The sequence below is a fragment of the Apis cerana genome, linkage group LG8, assembly GCF_029169275.1.
Source record: "Apis cerana isolate GH-2021 linkage group LG8, AcerK_1.0, whole genome shotgun sequence".
In the NCBI taxonomy this organism is placed as follows: Eukaryota; Metazoa; Arthropoda; class Insecta; order Hymenoptera; family Apidae; genus Apis; species Apis cerana.
The window spans coordinates 3,607,683-3,632,380 of record NC_083859.1 but is presented as its reverse complement, the minus strand read 5'-3'; the positions used below and the strand labels follow the sequence as shown (position 1 = coordinate 3,632,380).

Genomic DNA, 24,698 nt, shown 5'->3' with positions numbered 1-24,698 from the left:
GTTTGTATAAGGATTAGTATTGTTTCAGAAATTGTTTTAGGATGGATGTAGTTTGATAGTATAATGTTAAGTACAGGTGGATTGTAATTTGAAGGAAATTGAAAAAAGGAAATTTATTATGTATACTTTTGAAAGATTTTTGATTTGATTGCAGTGTTAATATTTTCTTAGTTATACAAATTAAATCTCGAATATTCCATTCAAATTTTATAATCAAGTTTCATTTATTTGTTTGAATCATTGTTTCAGATAATTAAAGGACGATACGATGGGTATTGAATGTAAGAATTTAAAAATGTTAAATGGAAAGTTGTTACTCGACTATAATTCTAAGATAATAGAATTCCATGAACCTCAAGTTATATGAACCTGTCGAGATAAGTGTCAATAGTGAGGAACAATAATTTAGAATCGTTAAGTGATTTGATTCTAATAAAACAGTGGATACATTGGTCACGAGGTTTGTAACGAGATATTAAGCTATTTAATTCTAACGAACTTCAATTTATTCAATTTATATATGTTTAACCTCTTATTGAAATTACATTGAAAATCTATTACCTACTTGAAACACAAACGATCAATTAAAAGGTATTGACGCGAAGTGGCTGGTAAAAGCTTCCGGTTCAACTTTCTTCCACGATCCAGCTCGATCCTGTTTAAAAAAACAATTAAATAATAACTAATTTTAAATGTTTTCACAATTAACATTTTGCAATCACGAACGATTTATCACAAAAAATACGAACCATCTCCACCCCGAATGCATTTAAAATTTCGGAAGGAAATTTCGCATTATATCTGCGAGTTACGTTCGATTACGATACACAAAGCGACTTTCAACTTTACACGAAATTTTAACCAATCATCTTTTCAACGGGTGTTAGCTCAAAATTCCGCAACCTCATTGTTTGACCATTCACTCCCGGTGACTTTTCGCAATTCGTTGAAAACGGCCGGTCATACCAGGATACAAGGCGCGTCAATATGGCACACGCGGTAATTAAGACCTTATCCCCCGACAGTCATTCCACAATGCATCACAATGTTTTCTCGCACAATACATCCACTTCAACGAACCGATGCGTAAATCAAATTCCTCCTCGTGCCTTCCTTCGTCGAAATCCAACCGTTCTCTCCTCTCTCTCTCTATCTTTATCCTTGTCCTTGTTCCTCACGAGGATGGAAGAGGCCCTTTTGAAAACAGCCCAACCAACCACCGCCATCGGCCCAACATCAGCATCGGCACCATCTCTCGCAAGGTGGCTCGCCTTAGGTGATACATGACGTTTCTCACGGTGATAATTATCACCGTCTGCGCCCGGTCCAGAGACAGTGAGTCTGCTTTTGTATGAATACACGTCATTAAGAAATTGTAATGGGAATTGTGCGGGGGATGATTTCTTTCTTCTTTTTCTTTTTCTTTTTTCTTAATTCGATAAGGAAGAATTGTCGGATGATTTTTATCCCGGGTAATATATTTTTCTTTTCATTTTGATTCGTTGTTATTGTTGAGCGCGTCTGCGACGTTAACGTTTCATAATTTCGCACCTTTGTTTACGTGTGAGCGTGTCGGTGAATCCATTCGAGGGATAACTGTGATGTCTTTTATTTTTATTATTTTTTTTTTGATATTAAAAATATTTATATCCCTATTATTACTGTACATTGATCTTTTCGATTGATTTAATTTAATAACGTTTTCAATGATGTCATATTTTTTTGTTATCTATATCTATATCCGTTTTATCATCTGTATGTTATAGAAAAAAGGAGGATAATTTTGTAGAATTTGTAAATGTACCAAGAAAGGTGACGATATAATCGAATTTCGATTTAAATATTTTATCCATGGAATATAATGGCACGATTCCTCTCGAACGAAAGAAACGCTTTTTCATTCCTTCGTTTGAAAGGAACGCGGTTCACATGTGGCATAACGTTGCCAATGTTTCTCGCCGAGCTGATCACCTTGAAAAATGATACACCTTGTTCTGATTAATTATTCCCGTGTCCAAAAAACGAGGAAACCGTGCACATGTGTACAATTATACCTGTCATAAATAAGTGGCTCGCTCCAAAATGGCGCACAGTTTATCTTTCGCTATATTCCGCTTACTTTTCCTTGTGTATTAACGGTATCTCTCTTAACGATCTCTCTTAAACTTTCTATCGATTCAATCTGGCCAATGATAATCATGTCCTAATACGATTACAATATTTTTCTTATTTTTATATTATTCTCTGCCAAAGTGAATCATCACTCGAAACGATCTATTCTAGCTTAAAAAATCTCTTGCCTCCGATACGATGAATTCGAAAGAATTTCGTTTCAAGAAAATCCTGGGGATTGAATCGAAGGAAGTTAGGCGAGTCTCCGCCGAAATTAAGGCGGTGGGGAGGGGGAACTTTCGCCGCGAACAAACATTCCACATTCCGAGGGGAGGGGAGGCGCGGTTTCTCACGTTGATAATTATCACCGTCTCGGGGAAAGAGAAAGAGGTATTGTGCTGTTGAACGCGCGCTCAAGTTTGCACGTTCGTCGGCGCAATTGACGATAACAGGTGGAGTGCAATGACAAACGCGGGGCAAAATGCGACCGCTTCTCGCACTTGCGTACATTTGTAAAGTGCAATTGAAAAATTATCCTCTCCCCGTATATCGGAATAGACGGTTGATTATATGGTAAACTTTAAAATTTTTTATCTCTTTTTTTAATAATTTTTCTTCTCGATCCAACGAAAACATTAGAGGAAAAATTGGGAAAGATGAAAAAGATGTATAATTATAATTTTTATAATCGAGTAAAAATGTATGTAAACTGTAAAATTCTATAAAATATACACACACACATATATATATATATTTTTTCAATAATTCAATAAACTAGATGTTTCTGCTTGATATATGATGAATGATTTTTACTACACACACCCTCTAATTCATCCGCTCCGCGCCGCAGTGGAAAAACAGAAATACAAAAATAAATTATCGAGCGAAAAATTTTCTTTAAAAAAAAAAAAAAAAAGATCGATCAACAATCAATATTCACGATTAATTCATGGCAGCTGGAGAAAGGGAAGAGAGAGAAGCCGATCGATCAAAAAATTCAAATATCAATCCCGTGTAAAAGGCGGCTTTTGTTCCTTATTAGAAGTCATGACTAGCAAAAAACAATTTCACTCCTGTGCGTTTCGTTCCCTCTTCATTGTGTACGCACCGAGACAAAACAGTCTTCCGATCTGGAAAAAAAAACGAAGAGGAAAGAGAAAAAAAAAATGAATAAAGAATACGCGTAAAATAAAAATCCCGTGGTATACAGGAGGAGGAGGAGGAGGAGAGGGAGGCCCATAGAACATGCATTAAGAGATGTGGTGTAGCCGGAGAGAGGTACAGGTCGTTAGTGAATTCCTGGTAAGGATTTAATTTATTCAGACGTGGCCTCGCGAACTGATTCCCATGTGCGACTCGGATCTTTAAAAGCCCGGCTGCCGAGTCACAAAACAAACACTCCGCTCGGTATTAATTCTCGTTAGTGCCCTCCGTTGCAGGGATTACCGATTACTTTTCGAGAGGAGAGAGAGAGAGAGAAAAGAGGAGGAGGGGGGTGAAGAAAAAAGGAGGAAGAAAGAAGATGAAAGAGGGAAAGGAGGGAGGAGGGAGAGGAAAAGGTGGAAAAAAAAGGAGAAAGAATTGCATTGGCCGTTGCTTTATTGAGATCCGGGGCGAAATATATCTCGACGTTTCCAAGTCGTCGTCGTCGTCGTTTCAGTCTTTCGTTTTTCTTTATTTTTTTTTTTTTTTTCCACCTTTCGCCCCGGAAAAATATTGCCTCGCGCCCAGAGGACCGCGCGCAGAATGCGGACAAATTTATGCGAATTCTTGAATCCTCTTCCGCCACCCTCGATTATTCTCGAGCTTTTGTATTCTTTTTTTCTTTCTTTCTTTTACGTCGGGTTACGCTTAAGACCGATCGATACTATTAGAGCCGTCGATTATTATTCCGTGGATCGTTTGGATTGGAATGTTTATTGGAAAATTTCAATTTAAGAAAATAAAAATAATACTTATTAGAACATTCTCCTAGTTGGGCTGTTATAAATGAAAATTAGGTACAATTGTTTCTTTGTCTCAAAATGTATTAATATTATTAAGAAATAACTTCGTTTCAAAACCGTATAATGGAATTACTAAATGAAAATTAAGCTCAATCTACTCTCTCTCTCTTCTTTATTCGACGTATCTCGAACAACTTCATTCCAAAACCCGTACAACTTCGAACGTGGCACCATGAAAAAATCGACCGATCAATTTTCACGCAACGCGATATTAAAGGAGGCAAGATCGACGCGCATCATCGACTCGTAAAAGTCGGATTTTCTCACGCGTCCGACAATAAAGTAGACTATTTTAAAGGCGAGGTTTGCACGGGCAGGGCACGGCCGAAATTCTGATCGAGCGGACCGGTTGGCCTTTGCATTCTTGCGATTGAGAGCCTTTTGCAAGGGTGCACCGACACGCCTCGGGCGGTTCCCATTGCGTCGTCGCTTCGGACGCCGACACATTCGTTTCGCGGTGCAACATTGCAACGGCTTATACGAGTCAACTGTAAACATGGGCCAACCGTTTCGATCCCCCTTTGGACCCGTTTTGCGTGATCCGGAGAAGGATGACACGAGAGGGATATCGGGTAAAGTTTCCTCTTTCGCTTTGGAAGATGAGGCAAACAAGGTAGAAAATGAGAATTATCGCGATCGTTCGATAAATATGGTCCGATTGGGCGAATTTAATGAAATTGAGGGTCCGAGAGAGGAATCGCGGATGTTGGAACGATGGATCGAAGGGATTTTTGTGAATGGGGAAAAGAGATGGGAGAGAAGGGTTCCCTTCTGGAAAGAGAAGGATATTTTGTTGGATCGGATCGTGAATGAAAATTTCAATCGTAATGCGGATGCATGCATATAGATTTGGTTAAATATTATTCTTGATAATATTTTTTCATATATATTTTTTGAATATGTCAAGCTTTTATCATTTTATTTTTGCCGTATCTCTTCTCCTTCAATAAAGATTCTTGTTTATGACCTGTTTTTCTGCTCTTAAATATTTTGACGAATATTTACTTTTTAAAAATTGGAACAAAAAAACGAAGATCCGTATGCAACTATAAATACATAAATAACGAACAAATTTTTATTATTGTTAGATTGTTGATAAGAAGACTATTCTTATAAAAGTAATATTCAACTACTACTGATTCACCTATTTCCGTGACTCGCCATAATCTCACCTGTAATAATTATCTCTGTAATAATTCCATCCGTCCGATCATCATCTTTCTACCAACCATTCGATAGAATGCATTCCATGTAGCATAAACTTGCAACCGAGATCACACATCTTCCCTCTTTCGACTCTCAACGTTCATCTAATAACAAGTTCTTCTCGACGTAACGTTCTTGTTCAATTTTACCTCCTGCAAAGTTGATTTATCGATTTAAACACGAAGCGATATCGGGACCATTTCTTTATATTGTTGTAATATTCTTGTCCAATTAAATTTCATTATTGCGCTTGGAATTTATTACACGTTTATTCGAAACTTAACGTTTGTTTGCAACAGAATGTACGGTGTGAAATATTAATAATTTCTTTTAAACCACAATTTTGTATACATTTAAAATTTTCCATTAAAAATGTAAAAAATTATCAAAAAGTGCTACCATATTCTATAAGCTTCAAAATATAAGAAATCAAAATTTTTATCAAATGTCAAAGTTAATTTAAAAATCTACTAAAAATTAAAAAATACCAAAATCGAATGTAAAAGAAGATATCGTATATTTTCACAAAATTCGAAGTATCATTCATAATCAATCTAATGTTTATCTAGACATACATCTAGACATACACAAATGCGGACTAAGGCACAAGCACAAGATGTATATAAACAACAAGATTACGGTAGTGTACAATGTCGAAGCATCTCGAACGTTTCTGCGATGAATCGCGAGTATATACGTAATGGTCGAGCACAGCACGTTGGGATCGCAGTGAATCACCTTGTGAAGGTGGGCCGCCGGTTCTCTCGGCTACTTCTGTGCCAGTGTATTCAGGTGCACACGCACTCCAATACATATATACACATTTACAAACACAAGCGTACAACTACCAGCCGCATACCTTTCCCTCCTTCTTCTTGTCTCAAGCTAAACCACCTTCCCCACCCCTTTCGTTTAACCGCCTCCCGCAACCACCGCCTACCACTCACCTTTCTCTCCCTTTCTCCTATCCTGCTTTTCTTTCTTCTCTCTCACCGTCCATGAGACTCCAGACCTTTAATCCAATCTGTGTAATAAGCGCTGCCCTTTAAAAACCGCGGAAACCCGCTGTGTGCGACGACCCCTTAGGCCAGGGATACACGAGCGTGTTTTATACACCGCGTGTTGTATGGCGCGTATTTCCTTCCATCGAAGTAGAAATCGTGTATTTTAATGTAACCGATTATATTGCTATGTATGTTTGATGCTACATCTACATTGATTTTGAGAGTTGTCGTGAACGTGAATGTGACTGTATGACCGCTGCTCACAAGTTTGTAAATTATTCGAGGTTAGTGTGGATATTCTTGCGAACAGCTAATAGCATTCAACGATTGGCCAGCAAATAATGCTGTGAAAATTATTCGTTAATGAATTTACTTTATAGTATCTCGTGAATATTTTACGCTCTAATCAGTATAAATGCAGCATTAAATTCGTTAAAACACTTACTTGACGTTCAAATACGTTCTTCGAAAGATTCTTTGAAGGTGTGTATTCATCGGTAAACAATTGACGAAATTGCTCGAAAATGGTGTCCTTCGGTGTTCGAAACGTAGTTTACGAATTGTTAAGAATAATTCGCGAACAGCAATGTGAATCTAGTTTGATATATTACCAACGGTGTTCGTTGTTCGCAGATGAATTCGCTGTAACTTATTTGCTGAAGTGTCCACACTGGCTGGCGATCATGTTTCACGAACAATTCGCGAATAAGCAATATGGATGCGGTATGACACATGCGCTCTGGCACGCTCATGAAGCGCCACCTGTCGTATGTGAAAAACGAAACACGTTAGCAATATGATACGATATTTGATTGTACAGATTTTCGATAATAAAGAAATTTTTGCGAAGAAACACGTTGGCAATGTGATGTAATGTTAGTCGGTGTTGATTGTACAGATTTTCGATAATGAAAAAATTTTATAAAGTTTTCAGAAGAAGGATTCTGTGAGATTATTTCGATACGATGATTATTATCGATTGATCGAAGTTTTAGAATCGAACGATTCGATAGGGGATCGAATGGAAGGATTTGGCGAAGTTTTTTAGTCGCATTCTTTTCGGGTAAGAATGAAAGTGGAAGATGGTGGTGAAGCAAAGTTGGGATTTGGAGGTGTGCACGATTGGTGAGGAATTTTTGGGGAGTGGTTATAGGTGTGGTGAATAGGTTTCAGCGGGAAGTGTTGTTTAGGTGAGCAGAATTTTTAGATGACATTATTCGTCATAATTGATAAAGGTCATATTGGAAGTTGACAGGAATCGTGACAGGTGAAAAATTTTTCTTTGCAATGTATTATAGGAAATGATTCTACATGTAAATATCAATTAACTTTTTATTTTCTCTATAAAAATAATTAATCCTAAAAATAATTCAATTTTTAGATTTTCTACACTTAATATCTATATAAATAGAAGAAATATAGAACATATGTCAAGCTGATAACGCAAAACAGTTGTTTTCACGGAATTTACGGAAGCCAAACGAAATCTTCTACTTAAGATAAACGAAAATAAACGAAAAGATATACATGTTTGAAAATCTACGAACAAATCTAAAAACACAAGAACTTTCAAAACCAATCTCTTCTATACTAAGATACTCATTTCTACGAACAGAGGTATACCGAGTAACAATTCTACAAATTCATAACCTCAAACCGCATAAATCCAACAAGATAGAAACGAAATAAAACTTTTTTATATTTAATGTCTACGCAATGTCTATAAAAATTTGAAAATGTGTATTTATCTACAATTCTACAAATCCATAATGTTGAGTTTTGAAAATTCAATAACTTATATCCTGTATTTAAATACATAAACGGTTGAATCATTGATTAATGATTCTTTAAAAATCCAATAACCAGCCAATCTTCAACGAGAAATCAAAAGTTAAAAAATCAGAAAAAAACAAATTACATACATTTACGCAATAACAATTCTACAAATCTATCCTCTTCCATACTAAATCAAAAAATACATATATATATATAATATATACCAATTACGTTTTGAAGGGCGTTCATATGTGCAATTGCAATGAAGGAAGAAGTAAACGAGTAGCCAAAGACGACGACGATGACGACGAAGAGGAGGAGGAAGAAGAAGAAGAAGATGAAGAAGATGAAGAAGAAGAAGAAGAAGAAGAAGAAGAAGAAGAAGGCATGAAAGAAAGGCCCGGGCCTGTTCGGGTGTTCGCAGGCTCGATCCTCGGTGTCTTGGGACCCACCACGCCATAGGATGCCTCCTTCTCCGTCGGTCGGCGGCTCAGCATCCTTTAATATCTCTCGGCGGCCTCCTCTCGTCCAGCGTTTCCTCTTTGTCGCTCGTGTTCCTGTTCAGAACCTCCCCTCCCGCCGGACAGGCCCTCGCGGTCGGCCACTTTCGATAGCATCTTGATGGAATGCCTGCGGGGTAGGTACCTGCCGCATTGTCGGCTCAGCTCAGCTCGTGCTTTCGCACTCTTCTCGTGATCGCTCGTTGTTCCGTCCTCCTGCCGCCGCCAAAGATTCTTGGCCTGCTGCTCGTTCTTGTTGTTGTTGTTGTTATTATTATTATTGTTATTATTATTGTTGTCGTCGTCATCGTCATCGTTGTCGTTGTCGTTGCTGTTATTGCTAAGAGGTGGCGTTCGGGTCGGTCGGTTGGGTTCGGTTGTCGCGTTTCGACGTCGGTTTCGCTCGGTGTCGCCTTCTTGTTGCATTCATTCCGCTAGTCTGACCCCCTCCTGGCCCCGGCTACCAATCGAATCGTGTCGTTGGCCTGGTATTTTCCTCCATACCGACGACCTTGCATCCACGATGATGATGAAACAAGTCGGAATCGCGTTTTCGGATCAACGTGCGCGTCCAACCGTCACGCGCGGAGTCAAGCGGATTTGAGATGGGAAGGGTTGAGATTTTTGAGCGAGAACGAGCTTGGCTCTCGATTTGGTGAGGGAGAATTATGCAAACGAATTGTTAATTAGTCGGAATTATTTAACGGATGTTATATATGTTTATAATAAGATAATTTTTCTTTCTTTACATTGAGATGTTAACTCTTTGGTTAATGATTATACGAAAGAAATTGAATTAGTTATTATTAATGAAGTTTTAAAATAATATGTATATTTTTTTATTCTTACAGATTCTTTCATTTATAATAAAAACAATTTGAGAATCAAATTGAGAAAGTACTAATAAGTACTAAAAGAAAATAAGATTATATTGTCAATTATATGGAGGATTATATGGAGGAAGACAATAATTGAAAGGAAATGTAAAATATATTTTGCTGAAAATATTTAAACGTTTTAAACTAAGAATAGAAATGGGAAGTTTAAATAATAATTTATTCGTATACATTATTATTATTAATTGCATCGTATTCATCTTTATCAAACACAATTATCGAAAAAAGTACCTTCTTTTTACAAAGTTCCGATCATTAATTATTTCCAATCAATGATCAATCTCTTCAACTCTCCATTATTGCATAATACACAATATTTTAATAAGCCTAAAGCTCGTTACTTGGCGAATCAAAATATTAATTGCATCGTTCCCTTTTATAGGTTGGAAGGCCTCGATGATGAATAATAGTTACGAATAATTATAATTCCAAGTGCACGATTATCGATGATTCATACGTTTAACACTTTTATCTTCGAATCGTCGTTATGACTATTACCGATAAACATCAATATTAATCATTAGCAATATTATTAATTGATCCAATTCGGACAACGTTCATTTTACATTACGTGATTTATTTCATCGTTCGTCAAATTCAAAATCTTTCGTTCATAAAATTTTTTGCCGCCAACAAGTGACTCTCCCTTTTTTAACACGAGAAAAGAGTCGACCCACGATTTTTCCCTACATCTCGAACAAACGAAAACTAACGACCCAACATTTAAGGAGTGCAAGTACGCTATATATCGTACGTACACGCATACAACAGTGAAAATCTGTCCACGTACACAGGCATTTGCACAGAAGAGCGTGGCAAACGTGTTTCCTCGCGGGGTCCGTGTGGGTGTACACGTGATCTGGGCCCTGTGCTCTGACCCCAACCTTTCGATTTCGTCTCTCTGTCGGCACGGCGTTCACTGTTGCACAGCCGGCCAAAGGGGATCGGCCTTAATGGGGGTAGCCGTGGAATTCCTTCGGCTCGTAACCCGCGATTTGCCGCTCGCGAGGTGGTTGCGTACGTGCGTGCGATATAAGAGAGGAGAACGCGGATGAACCTCGACCTTTCGTTCCTCTCTTGTTAACCGCTGTGCAACCTCTCTTCCTTTCGCTGTCTCTCTCTTTCTTCACGCAGGATTGTCGTTTAATCGTGATTTCTTTAACATTTTTATCGATCATCTCCGATTAATAATGTTATTCAAAGGTGAAAAAGTATCGGCATCAGGTCATCATTTTTTAATAATTAATTGAACGATAAAATTGATCTTGTATTTCAGCATATATATATATATATATATATTTTTGTGAAATATGCGATGTAGATTACGCGTTTTTAAGGTTGGAATGGCTGGGAATTTGATCGAAAGCTTCAACACTGTAACAATTTTCTTGATAAATTAATCCGTATTATACGAATCGACCGTTATAAATAATCGAGCCCGGTCATTAACTTAACGAAGATTAACCATAAACCGAATAACCGTATTAAGTTACAGCGAATTAACCAAATTACCATTAACCATTTACTCGATTCACTCCATCAACACGACCCAACCTCGGCCGATACATCACCAACCAAATTGCGCCCATTCCCGAGCACACCTCATCTTCGCGCCAATTTCGAAAAATTTCCCTCCTCGCCAAAAAACCCTTTCGAGAAACGCGCTTTGCCAAAAAAAAACTACACTTTTGCTTCACCCAAGCGGGACGAGTCTATCTTTTCCTCTTCTCTTCGCCTCGCCCATCCCTTTTGGCGTTCGAATTCCGCGTTTCGCTCGCCCCTGGCCGCCATTTCTTTTACACGCCATCAATAACCGGCAATTACCCCATCACGATTCTGCCCTTGGAACCTCGCCTAATAAATTGCCGACCTCGCTTCCCTCCTATGCCGGTTAATCGAAGGAAAGCTTCGATAATTTCGCGGGAGATTTAAATGAAATTCGAACCGTTAACTGTCCCGGGTTGGATATAAACTGGAGCTGGAAGTAATTCGAAGGTGTATTGAATCGAAGGGGGGAAAAAACGGATTTCGAGACGTGATCTGTAAAAAGATATAAATATTAACCGTGATCACCTTATATTTAATCGATAATTACATTTTATTAAGAAGAACGATTTGGCGGGAAATTTGAAAACGGATGGTAATAAGTTTCTACTAGTGAGTAATAATAACTTTTTACGCTAATAATAGTTATGGAAAGAGGATTAAATTTAACGTAATGTCAAGCTTTTCGCGAGATTAACATATCCATCTCGATTTCACAGCTTTCGTCGGGGAACGGGAGAAACGGAACGGGATAAATTACGATGTCAACCTTTTTTCTTTTCACTTCATCATTTCTTCCTTTGTGTTATTAAAACCGGCGCAAAATTTTTTCCTAAATTCCCAGAGGAGTTTTCCTGTTGTAGGTACCGTTATCGCCAAATAAGCTAATACCATCTACCCAGTTCTGGGTACCTTTCACAGGTACCCACTCATTCTTTCACGTCCCTGAGGACCTGGGATGTACTGCAAAGAGATGGAGGCACGGTTAGAATAGGTCCTTCACTTCGCTGAAGTTCTACGCACACAACAGCAAACGGTAGATGAGGCAGAACATGGGTTCTATATCGACTTTGATCTACCCAGTCAGGTAGAAATCTCACTCAGTTCAGGTTAACCGATCTCACCTTCGGGTTCATCCACCTTATATTTAATTTCGCCCATTTTCACGTGTAACGAAAATCGATAAAAAGGAAAAAGGATCAATATTCAGGGTTCATTATTCAAAGAATTTTTCAATCTCTTTCGAAAGATTCGAAGGACGATCGTGTATGTTCAATTCGTATCGTGGATTTCTGTCGTATAATGATAGAGTTGAGACTTTTTTTTTTTTTTTTTTTTTTTTCTCCTTTTAATAAAATTGTCAACACATTAAGTTCTTATACTTTCTTTATCGCAAACATCAAGTTAAAACATCGAGTCAAATAAATTCCTCTACGTCTTTTAACCGTTACTTAAACTTGTTTATTACCTATGGCGCTAACATTAATGAGGTACAAGTAAATAGGTTCTGTTTAATTTGACTTTAGCAGGAAGGAAAAGAAGAAAAAGAGGAGAAAGAAAGGAACGTTGGAAAGGGGCTGCTAGTTGGTTCCGTGACTGTTCATAGGCAGTAAATCCCTCCGGATGATTAGAGGTCGGCGCCATGGCTTGTTACGGCTCGATATGGAATTCAATGGAGGAGAAAAGTAACGATGAAAACGATTTACCGATTTCTACCTTCGTTACTTCGTTCTCGATTATTTTTCGTAATAGCATTTGCCACGATATCTCGACCCCTCGTTCCCCCATTAACACTCGCGAGATTTCCTTCTCTTTTTTCTTCCCCCCCCTTCCCGGTTTCAAATCATCAATGTTGATGAATAAATAAACGAACGAATAATACGATAATAAGGAAAATTAAGTTACGATTACAATTTTAATGAATGGAGTGGAATAACTTTTCGTTTTAATTTTTAAAAATTACATAAAAATTATTATCGTAGATGCAATATTGAATTACAACATTCAATTATTTGTTGTATCTCGCGTACATCCGATTGAATAAAGATGAGGCCAGATATATCATGTTGGTGAAATATTGCAAATCATTTGAACGACAACATCTCGTTCTCTCGTGCATATTTTTGTCGAGGCACAAAGGCAGCGAAGAAGAACCGATTCGATTAAAATCTTCGCACGAAACTTTTCTATTATCCATCCCGTGCCAATCAAACTTCTTAAAATTGGCAAAAATTGTTAAACAAAACGTCGCGTTACACGACCGATGAATCACGAGTATCCGCGTGATTTGCAGGAAACGCGGTGTTGCTCGCGCCAAGTTTCTCGAACGAACGCGGATTTCATTATTAGAATTTAATTTCAATAATATATAAAGCTTCCGACTCTGATTAATCAAATCTAATTATTGAGCGAGAAAAGAAAAACAGATTTACCTTTATCGTATAAAATTCTACGATTTGTCATAGAGATCGATAAAAATTTATAAGTTAGTCCGTTCAGCCCATACTTTCAGGAGGGGATGGACGTGGCAGGCGTGTATAAATCGTTTGGAAATTCTCGGCGGGTAACTAGGGGAATTTTAAATTTCCCGCGGTGAATACGAATGAATAAAATCACGTAGAGCATTAAGCTTGATTAATTATTACGCCTGTTACCAGTAAAAAAATATTATAAAGATGATCACTCGCAAGTAGAACATAATCTCCCGATTCTTTCGAACGAGTCGTCGAGGAAAAAAGGAATAATCGCGCGCATATTCAAAAGATACGTAATTTTATAAAGGATCGAGCCCTTCCTTTCCTCTAGAAAAGAGAAATTGAATTAAATTTCATTTAATTAACCGCGGAAATGGAAGAACAAGTGATAAAAAAGGGAGAAAGAAATGGTTTTCGTTTAATGAAACGGGCGAACGGTTGCGCTATTTCTCGAACGATTAACGAAACGACATAACGAGTGGACTGGAGAAACAGGAGACGGGTAGGAGAACGATGGAAGAATGTGTAACGAATCGCGCATTCCCCGACGATATGCAGAGGCGTGTGTGCAACGGCGGCGTCACGTGAATTGAACACCGCGGACGTGGTGTGTACCCCACGGCTCGTTTTCTGCACGCGGTCACGTCCACGTCTGGAAACGAAAATCGCGGAAGCGGCGATGGTTCGCGCGCACACGGGCGCGTGAAGTTGCATAATATTCCGCCGGGCCCGTTTAAATTCTTGACGCGTCGTGCCCCACCGCGTTAATCCGTCCCTCATTTCCTCCGAGTTTTCGTTCGTTCCTCGAATTCGAGACCATCGATCGATTGCCATCTCTCCAATTCTCGATATATATATATATATATATTGAATGTGAATAGTTTGATATGAAATTACAAATCGAAAGAGCGATGTAATTATCCGACGTTACATATTTTACCCGATTTCGTAGGTGGGGAGCTGGAAGGAGAGCGATTTTTAAAGAAAATCCGGGAGCGGGGGGCGATATACGCGAGCGACTTCCGTTCCGATGAAACGATAGCCACACGGTGAAGAAAAACGATTCACGACGTCTTATCGTAGCTCGTTAAGCTTGGAAAGATTAAATTATCGAAGCGGCGTCTGCAGTCGCCTCTGAATATAATAAATCGTCGATCAGCGGTTGATCGAGTGAATGACCAGAACGAAACAGGGTGGCCCGACTTTCCAGCTCTAATGATTTGTCTGTCCATAGCTTATCTCATTAACGAGTGTCCCGTTCGAATGTCGCCGGCTGAAGGGGGAGGGGGGATCGGTTTCATTGGTTGAAATCGATGAGAGGGAAGAATCATCTTCCCTCCCTGCTCCCCCCCTCGTTTCGTTCCGTATCGTTTTCTCCCTTTTTTCACGCCGATAATTTAATCGTTTCGATCCGTGAACACGAGACGACGACCACGACGACGCGTGAAAAGCGAATGGAATCTCTCGATAATAACTCGTTATTGAGATATTAACCCGATTTTTTTGGTTTAATAAATTTTAAAAATCCCGGGATACATTGTACATTTCTCTTTCGCGGAACAATGCTCAACAGATCCGGGATTATTTTTAGCCGATTATTTCAAGTTAAGATAGATAAATAGATGAACGATAATGTAATTAGCGCGGATACGGTGGTCAACCGTGGTTTCAGAGAATCACCATCAACCTCGATTTAAATTTTAGACTTCAATTAAAATTCAACGAGAGGTTTTTTTCCTTTCTTTCTTTCTCTTTCCTTTTTTTCCCCCCTTTACACAACCATTATATATACGCGCGATCTTCAGATTTGCTTGCAAGGGATCCAAGCGTGAACACCTTAATTGGTATTGTACTGGAATAACTTTCCAATTACATATGTATCATGAAAAATTCATGCAACTGTATTAAGGGCTTGTTATCGCGAAAATTTCTTACAATATCAATTCTTTTAATGGCCAGATTAGACGGATCCTCGTTAAATGTAACTTTCGATCGATAACCAAGCATCGACAATTGAAATTCTCGAGAGAAAAAGCAAGGATCGCGATTTTATTTAACGCGATATTTAAGAAAAAAAAAGAATAAAAATATCGCAATTAACAAACGAGGGCTCGATCGCGCAAATTAAAAGGAGGGCAAACACTTCCGGTTACGAACCCCAATTTCTCCTTTATTTCTCAGGCAGATTACACGTTTCCACCCAGCCGATCGTTATTATTGCCTATATTGCTTTCCTCCTTGGCCAACGTTTTTGAAACCAAATTTCTTCGTCCATTTTCCATTCGGTCGGATTTCACTTTCGCGAAGACGGTCATTATCGAGCGTTAAAAAGAGGGAACAACAATGAAAGTCTCGTTGGAACGAGTAAAATGGAGGCGCTCAGGGGTAGCCATATGGCGTGAGTTTGATTAATTGTGTTGGAACTTCTTCGTTCGCAATATTATAGACAGGAATATACACGTTCCTTTCGCAACGTGAGACGGTCCAATGCCCAATTAAAGGACGGATAATTTTAATTGACGAAGTTAAGGGCGGTGATTAATCCTGTAATCGCTCGTTCGGATGATGATTATTATTGCTTGTTTATTTGAAAATGTAATGATTCTTGTGAAAGAGGATACGTAGATTTTTTTTAATAACAATTTTGGTTCGAAAATTACTACATGAGCGATTAAAATGCTCGAATATCGCAGTCGATCCTCGACACTCTACTATTTACTTGCCATTATAATTGTAACTTCAACTGAGACGAACCATCCAGGATCAATAATTGCCAGATTGAATTTTAATTCGAATGAAAGGATAAAAAAAGGAGAGAATAGAGAGAGAGAGAGAGAGAGTCTCTCATTCCAGATTTCTTATCTCGAGAGAACTCGTTCTAAGCCTGATGGCCAAGGTTTCTTGTTCGTGGAAACTCGTTTTAAATTCCACGGTTTTAAAGTTCCTTTACTCGAAGGAATCTGTCGAATAGTTTAAAATCAAATGTATTCCACGCTCCCTTCAATTCCACGGGCCCCTTCTTCCAAAGAACTTATTTCATATTCATTCCGATTTTATTTCGAGCATGTCGATCCTAATTTTTCACCTCTTTCCGGCCCCCCTTCTTTTCGTGCCTTTAAGGCGTTTAAACTTTTAAATAACTGGACGAGGGGGCCCGTTTACTTGGAAAACCGTCGGTAATTCCCCATTTTTTAAATCGGTCGAATCCAGTAGAAAAACTTCAACTTAAAAAATTCCTCTTTCCTTTGTACACCTGATTCCAGTTTCCTTATTCGACGCTTCGAACAAGTTTTCCATTTCCAGATCCTTCATTCTGAGAAACGAGCACGAGTCGAAAGCTCGTTTAATATCATCGATATATATATATATATAAATCTTTAAATTTTTTAAAAATATTTCCATAAATCTAACGAAATTAAAAAGTCACATTAATCTCAATCCCTTTCACGTTTAAATCCTTGCAACTCTCTAATTCTCTCTCTCTCTATTTATATATATCAAAGAGCAACAAGTATATCCGAAATTACATCTTCCCTCGATTCTATCATCCGTCTTCTCCTCCGCATTCTTTCCTCTCTCGCGTGGCAAACGTGCGATCGAGGCAAGGATCGTCCTTCGAGGAGGGGGGCCAGGTGTTGGCACCGTGCTCTCGAACGTTTCCTTTGCTTCATTTGCGTCATTCGTCGAAGATTATCAAAGAGGGGGGTCGATTTCGTTAAGGGTGGCTGGCTGGGCGACTCCGCACCCTTGGCAAGCTCGTGCCAAACAGATGTCTCATTGTCATGCTAAGGGATCACCCTTAACGTGTAACGTGTCTTTAGGGACGTTAGACGTTCCTTCGTTCGAAATTATTTCTTTTTTTTTCTAGAAACAGGGGTCAAGGGGGAGGATAACGTACGCGAGAGGATCCCTTCTCTATTGATCCAATCGTTCTCCAAAAAATTTTTGCCGCTGCAGAGATGTCTCTCGAGACGAGAAGGTAATGGTTTTCTTCCTCTTAAGAATCTTGTAGTTGTGATTCAAAACTCGAATCGATTGTAGAATTTATCATAGAGTTGGTTCGTCGAATTAATAATTTCCAAGTATTTTAAGAAGAGAATATGAAATTTATATTCTCCAATTTAATGTACTTTAACTCCTGTGATATCTGAACTTGGTCGACAATATTAAAACCGGCGATAGTCATTCTTCTTTGGAAATCTAAATTCAAATCAAAGGATCGAAAGGATTGAGGGAAGAAAAAAAAAGTGGCTCGAACTTAGACGGCGCAATGGGCCTAAAAAAAAAAACAGAGAGAGAGGGAATTGTGCAGCCGTTACGTGGACGGTTCCATCTGCAAATTTTTGGCCGTGAATACGGGGCAAATTCACGTTGGCAATGGTTTTCGGCTTTTGATTTCACTCCCCCTCTTCCTCGTGTCCTGCAGTCGCCTGCAGGTCTTCGAACTTGAAAAACACTTTCTTGCCTCCTCGACTAAAGATCTCGAATAAAAATCCTGCCAGCTGCCTTCTCGGCTACCCTCTTTGTATTTCACGGCACGGGCTAGACTTTTGTCGTTACCTTTCCCTTTTGTCGTGAGCGAAGCCCGCTGACTTTCGATCGATAAAGGATGTACAGGGTGGGCCGATACAGGAAGTAGAGGCGAACTTATCAATTTCGATCGAGGGTCGTCGCCTCGGGAAAATGGTTGGGAAGATAAGCCCTTATCTATTTTTTCTGCCTAAATTAGGAATTTTTAGGAGGGAATCGTAATTTGGTATAATGCGAAGTCGGGTGTTGAGAGTTGGCCGATGATATTAGGGGGAGGAATAATATTTTAAAGAGCTCGTCGAAAGAGAACGACGGGAAAATATATTTAAAATTCTAGAAAGTTGAAAGTTGTGGTCCAGTTTCTTAATATCCTTTTTCGTTTCTAAATTCGTCATTGTTTCTGAGTAATATACATCTAATATTTGACGCAACGTGTCGATGGCAGAGGAACGTTAGTAGACAACGTTAAATCTGTTTCAAAGGATTCGTTTCAATTTTAAGGGGGGGGGAAAAAAAAGAATCGATGGCTTTTTGTGAAAGTGTGAAGATCGTGCGAGAGAGTTGTAGGTACCACTTAACTTTTAAAACGTGCACCATCCTACATTTCCCATTTAGTGCTTGTTTTTACGCAAATTGAAGCGCGATATTCGAGACACCTGCTATTACGTGTTCCACATTTTTCCGTGAAAAGATTAATTTATTATAAGGTTTCCTTGCAACACCAGAGGTAAAGGGTATGATTTTAAGCGAGCATTTGTTCCTGTTTTCTTCTTCTTTTTTTTTCTTACTTTAATAAAATTACCTTAATAGTTTATATTCTTATTATAATTTAACGAGCCCCCCCCCCAAAAAAGGAGGAATATATTAAAAAGTGAAAGTTCACGATACATTTTATCGTAACGTATCTTTTCATTCGTTCAGCTTTCGCTTACGAGAGTAAACAAAGTCATAAGTCACTCGTGCAAGCTTTCAACAATCTGGATTATAATAATAATCTCCTTTAACGAACTCTTGCTTAAACTTAATCTTCCACTTTAAAACAAGTTCCTTCCCTTAAGCCCAGAGAGCCAGCCATGCATATAATTGATCGTTAGTTTCCATTAAATTTCGTTAAGGATGGCTCGTTCGAAAAATTATAATTAGAAAATTATGACTCTATTCAAACCCCCTTCGATTTAATTAAAGTCACAGCGAATCTCGTTACTTTAATCCTCCCTTAAAGTAGAATCAATATAACGCTCGTTAATTTATTCACAACTTGAATATCTCTTACGTTTTTCTTATTATCAATCACCTCCTCCTCCTCCTCCTCTCCTATTTCCTGAAAAGAATCGAAACGACACACCCTTAAAGACCCGAATCGCCATCCATTGTTCGAAATAAAATATATATATATACATATATCTCCGCGTATTTAACCGTACTTATTCGCGAAAGGAGGCCAGGTGCCCGTCACCACCTCCGTGGAACCGATATTCCAACGTATCGAGGTCGTCAGACTCTACTCCCTCCCCCTCTGGAAGACTCTACCAGCCCCCTTCCAGAAACGGTTCACGGGGATACCCTGCCGTTTTCCTTTTTACCTTCCTTCACTCATCGAATGGTATTACGTTAGACGATAGACTGGTGGCCGATCGCCAGGTGTCCACGTAACCCCGTGCTACCCCCTGAAACAGTGCAGGTGTGCCGGCACGCGCGTTCTCCATCTCCCTCCCTCTCTCTTTTCTCGATTGCGCGCACGAAGGAGGAGAGCGTGGCCTTTCGAAGTTTCTTAAACGGTGCAACGCACTTACGTCACTTGGGTTCGATTGCTCGATGCACGAGCGATGGATGGATCGAGTGGTTTCCCCCCAAGTGTCTCTCATCTCGGAAGCGTAGAAGTGGTTCGTTCGAGGATATGAAGGGTTTTCGAACGCGAGGAGGTATATATATATATCGTGAACGTTGAGAAATTGACGAGGTTTTGGTGGTTGGAATAATAATTGGAATTTTGAATCTAGGAATTGAAGTCGATGCGAGGAATCGACGATGTTCTACGTTTCTTGTGTTTTGTAGTTGGTTGGTTTTAAAATCGATTCGACAAAGGTAGGACAAAGGTCTCGATCTTTATATCTCAGAGACTTTGAGTGATAAATCGAAGTAACTTGATTCTTAATCAAAATTCGTATTCGTTGATGAAAAGATAGGTCTAACCTAACCTCAAATTTTACATTCACGAACGAAAAGACGGAAGGAAGCTTGAATCTAAATCGATAAACGAATAGAAAAATGACAATTATCCAAAATTCCATCGACAAACAATAATATAACAAAATCGATGGAAAATTGAATAATAATTTTAGAAAAGGCACAAGTGTTGTCCTCGTATGAAACGAGGAATAACGATTCTTGTCGAGATGACAGCCTTCCACCAAGCACCACCCCATCTTGAACACCCGTCTTGAACATAAGGTGGTCTTTGTATATATTGTTCTACTGATACGAGGCGCATATGCTTTTGTGCCATTAACGTATACAAAAGGCACGTGCCAAATGTTTTTTAATCGGCGCCATTTGTTTTCCGAACATTGTCTCTCCGTACTAACATCGTTCGTACATTTCCATGGGATTTGTTCGATAAACAATACTTTCTTAAACTTGTTTATTAAATCATTGATTAGAACGATACGTTTCTTCGAATACTTGAATTTATTCGTAACTATTATTACAGTTGATCTTTATATCTCAGAGACTTTGAATGATAAGTCGAAGTAACTTGATTCTTAATTCGTATTCGTTGATGAAAAGATACGTCTAACCTAACCCCAAATTTTATATTCACGAACGAAAAGATAGAAAGAAGCATGAATCTGAATCAATAAACGAATAAAGGAACGACAATTATCCAAAATTCCATCGACAAATAATATAACAAAATCGATGGAAAAGATACACATAACCTCAAATTTATAATCACGAAAAGACGAAAGGAAGCTTGAATCTGAATAGAAAAACGACAATTATCTAAAATTCCATCGACAAATAATAATATAACAAAATCGATGGAAAAGATACACATAACCTCAAATTTATAATCACGAAAAGACGAAAGGAAGCTTGAATCTGAATAGAAAAACGACAATTATCCAAAACGACAAACAATATAACCTAACCTCAAATTTATAATCACGAACGAAAAGAAACTCGAAAAGTAAAATGATAAATGAATAGGATGAATAAACAATTGTCCAAAATTCTGTGGACGGTAACAATAACAAAATCGATGGAAAAGTAACAGCTCACGCTTCGATGCCTTTAATCGCATCGCAACTCCAACGCATGCGAGCAACAAGAGAAGGGATGAGGAAGAAAAATCATGGGGGATGGTTCCCGACGCCTGCAATTTTGCCGTGACAATGGGTAACGAGTGGCTGGTTCAACAATTCGGCTTTTCTTCCGTGGAACAACCGTCTTGAACATAAGGCGACGCGGTCACTCGTTTCCTAGGGCTCCTATTGAGTGTGCCGCCGCAATGAAGTCGGTGGCATAAGGCGCACGTGCTGCACGCGTGCCAACCCTCATCCAGATGACTTCTAATTGAATTATCGTAATCACCGGACGAAAAATTTCCTCCGACCGACTTTTGTCTTGCGCCAACGAATTCCTTTCGAGACGGTTATTAACCGTCACGGTGGTGGAGCACCGAATTTTTATCGCACCCCTTAATAACGTCCCTTTCGGGAGTCATTTTCGCCTGTTTCGATCCTTTTTAATCGGAGAGTGACGAGGGGAGGGGGATTGGATAGGAAGCGTGCTTTAATTTCGGAATATTCGGAGGGGTGGAAGGGGATTTTTACGAAGAGGGAAATATTTCAAGGGTGGTTGAATTGAAGTTGGATGCGAAGAAGGTGGAGGATTTTAAAAATTTTTTATCAACGTATTAATATTGGTGAAAGTGAATTGAATTGCGAAAGGAAGATATTTTTCGATATAATTTTATAAAATTCTTGTCAAGCCTTTAAAAAGAATAAGAAAGAAAGATCGTTACGCAAGGATGTAGCTGGAATCGAATTTGACTTTAATTATAAAAGTAGAATATATTAGATAAAAGTTAGATAATTTGGAGTTGATTTATAATATATTTACAAAATTTCATTCATTCTTCGGAATTATCTTTGACTTTTTTTTCTTCTTCTTCTTCTTTCTTAATTGGTAAGCTTTCTTTAAATTTATTAAAGAGATAGCCCTTGTGAATTAAATTTCGATAAAGTTCACTTTTCTTTGCGTATATTACATTTTATCTGTGATTGTGAAAACGGAATTCCACTGTTCTTAAATTTGTTGGTATCTCTATTTCCCAATTTTCTAATTTATGTTGCAGCTACCATTTTTCAGAGAAAGAGGAGAGAGAGAAAGAGAGAGAAACGTTATCCACGAGATTAGAGGAGTTGATAACGTTATGCATGAAGTTTACTAACTGACGATGTACAGTTGTAGATTACGTTTTATCTAGATCAGCTAACAACTGATGTTAGTACGATGTTTGACTATAATCTACTACTTAAGCCACGTAGATCACGAAATGTCTGGAAATAAAGTAAATAATACGAAATATTCCTGTTTCTTCGAAAACAGAAACAAAGAAAGCAGACAAGAAGAGAATAAATATGTTCATTAAGCCATGTTTATATTAAGCAATTTTTTTAATCTTGTGTTAATAAGAAGTGATGGAGGAGGACGTAAATTTTAAAATTCAAATTTTCAATTTTCATTCTTTGAATTCCAATTTTCTAAAAATAAAATTGTAAAATAAATTAATAAGAAATATCGAAGTATCAATCGAATCGATATCAAACAAATTTCTCTCTCTCTAAAAAATCTTCTTCTCCACAAAATTAACAACTTTTAATCTTATCCAATTACAAAATTTTTAATTTCATCTTAAAGCTTAAAGAATTTTTAATTATACTGAATTTCTTCCTAAAAAATTTTCCTTCCCACAAAATTAATAAATTCGTAATTTCGTTCAATTACAAAATTTTTTATTTCACCTTAAAGAATATTTAATTAAATTAAATTTAAAAATTTTTCGAAATATCGATCGAATCAATCCTATTCAAATTTTCTTCTTCCTAAAAAATCTTCCTTTCCACAAAATTAATAAACTCTTAATTTAATTACAAAATTTTTTATTTCACTTTAAACCTTAAAGAGTATTTAATTAAATTAAATTTAAAAATTTTTCGTAATATCGATCGAATCAATCCTATTCAAATTTCCTCCTTCCTAAAAAATCTTCCTTTCCACAAAATTAATAAACTCTTAATTTCGTTCAATTACAAAATTTTTTATTTCACTTTAAACCTTAAAGAGTATTTAATTAAATTAAATTTAAAAATTTTTCGTAATATCGATCGAATCAATCCTTTTCAAATTTCCTCCTTCCTAAAAAATCTTCCTTTCCAAAAAATTAATAAACTCTTAATTTAATTCAATTACAAAATTTTTTATTTCACCTTAAATTTTAAAAAATATTTAATTAAACTAAATTAAAAAATTTTTCGAAATATCGATCGAATCAATACTATTCAAATTTCCTTTTTCCTAAAAAATCTTCCTTTCCACAAAATTAATAAACTTTTAATTTCGTTCAATTACAAAATTTTTTATTTCACCTTAAATCTTAAAGAATATTTAATTACACTGAATTTAAAAATTTTTCGAAATATCGATCGAATCAATCCTATTCAAATTTCCTCTTTCCTAAAAAATCTTCCTTTCCACAAAATTAATAAACTTTTAATTTCGTTCAATTACAAAATTTTTTATTTCACCTTAAACCTTAAAGAATATTTAATTACACTGAATTTAAAAATTTTTCGAAATATCGATCGAATCAATACTATTCAAATTTTCTCCTTCCTAAAAAATCTTCCTTTCCACAAAATTAATAAACTCTTAATTTACTTCAATTACAAAATTTTTTATTTCACCTTAAACCTTAAAGAATATTTAATTACACTGAATTTAAAAATTTTTCGAAATATCGATCGAATCAATACTATTCAAATTTTCTCCTTCCTAAAAAATCTTCCTTTCCACAAAATTAATAAACTCTTAATTTACTTCAATTACAAAATTTTTTATTTCACCTTAAATCTTAAAGAATATTTAATTACACTGAATTTAAAAATTTTTCGAAATATCGATCGAATCAATACTATTCAAATTTCCTCCTTCCTAAAAAATCTTCCTTTTCACAAAATTAATAAACTCTTAATTTACTTCAATTACAAAATTTTTTATTTCATCTTAAATCTTAAAGAATATTTAATTATACTGAATTTAAAATTTTTTCGAAATATCAATCGAATTAATACTATTTAAATTTCCTTCGTCCTAAAAAATCTTCCTTTCCACAAAATTAATAAACTCTTAATTTAATTACAAAATTTTTTATTTCACCTTAAACCTTAAAGAATATTTAATATTTATTAAACTAAATTTAAAAATTTTTCGAAATATCGATCGAATACTATTCAAATTTCCTCCTTCCTAAAAAATCTTCCTTTTCACAAAATTAATAAACTCTTAATTTAATTACAAAATTTTTTATTTCACCTTAAACCTTAAAAAATATTTAATATTTATTAAACTAAATTTAAAAATT

At 37.0% G+C, this 24,698-nt stretch overlaps 1 protein-coding gene and 1 long non-coding RNA gene across 25 annotated transcripts; one reads left to right on the top strand and one right to left on the bottom strand.

Moving 5' to 3' along the window:
• Positions 1 to 483: 483 nt before the first annotated feature.
• Positions 484 to 7,129, bottom strand: LOC114577203 (uncharacterized). Of its 23 annotated transcripts, XR_009830813.1 has the most exons (5): positions 6,940 to 7,067; positions 6,774 to 6,860; positions 6,272 to 6,464; positions 5,291 to 5,476; positions 484 to 3,242 (listed from the first exon to the last, which is right to left on the bottom strand). XR_009830813.1 is itself a non-coding variant. In XM_062078132.1 (3 exons), the coding sequence occupies exons 1-3, from the start codon at positions 7,078 to 7,080 to the stop codon at positions 1,309 to 1,311; spliced, it is 264 nt and encodes an 87-aa protein (XP_061934116.1). In that variant the 3' UTR covers positions 484 to 1,308. The 23 variants fall into 23 exon arrangements, 2 of the variants coding, with proteins under 2 accessions (XP_061934116.1, XP_061934115.1); XR_009830823.1 differs by lacking the exon at positions 5,291 to 5,476 and having other exon boundaries at positions 484 to 655; positions 6,940 to 7,069; XR_009830821.1 differs by having other exon boundaries at positions 484 to 5,476; positions 6,272 to 6,672; positions 6,940 to 7,065.
• A 93-nt stretch (positions 7,130 to 7,222) lies between these two features.
• On the top strand, positions 7,223 to 22,768 carry LOC108000954 (uncharacterized). Of its 2 annotated transcripts, none has more exons than XR_009830824.1 (4): positions 7,223 to 7,595; positions 7,710 to 8,741; positions 9,456 to 22,240; positions 22,410 to 22,768. It is a non-coding gene; the product is annotated as an uncharacterized LOC108000954 (long non-coding RNA). The 2 variants fall into 2 exon arrangements; XR_009830825.1 differs by lacking the exon at positions 22,410 to 22,768 and having other exon boundaries at positions 9,456 to 12,132; positions 12,572 to 15,569.
• The last annotated feature ends 1,930 nt before the right edge of the window (positions 22,769 to 24,698 follow it).

Excerpts from the sequence above, each read along its gene's own strand:
- LOC114577203 (XM_062078131.1), bottom strand. The coding sequence starts at position 7,080 with ATGAGCGTGCCAGAGCGCATGTGTCATACCGCATCCATATTGCTTATT. Across the intron at positions 6,861-6,939 it reads GCGAACAACGAACACCGTTG|GACACCATTTTCGAGCAATT; the intron begins GTAATATATCAA and ends CGAACACCGAAG. Across the intron at positions 656-6,773 it reads AGAACGTATTTGAACGTCAA|GATCGAGCTGGATCGTGGAA; the intron begins GTAAGTGTTTTA and ends TTTTTTAAACAG.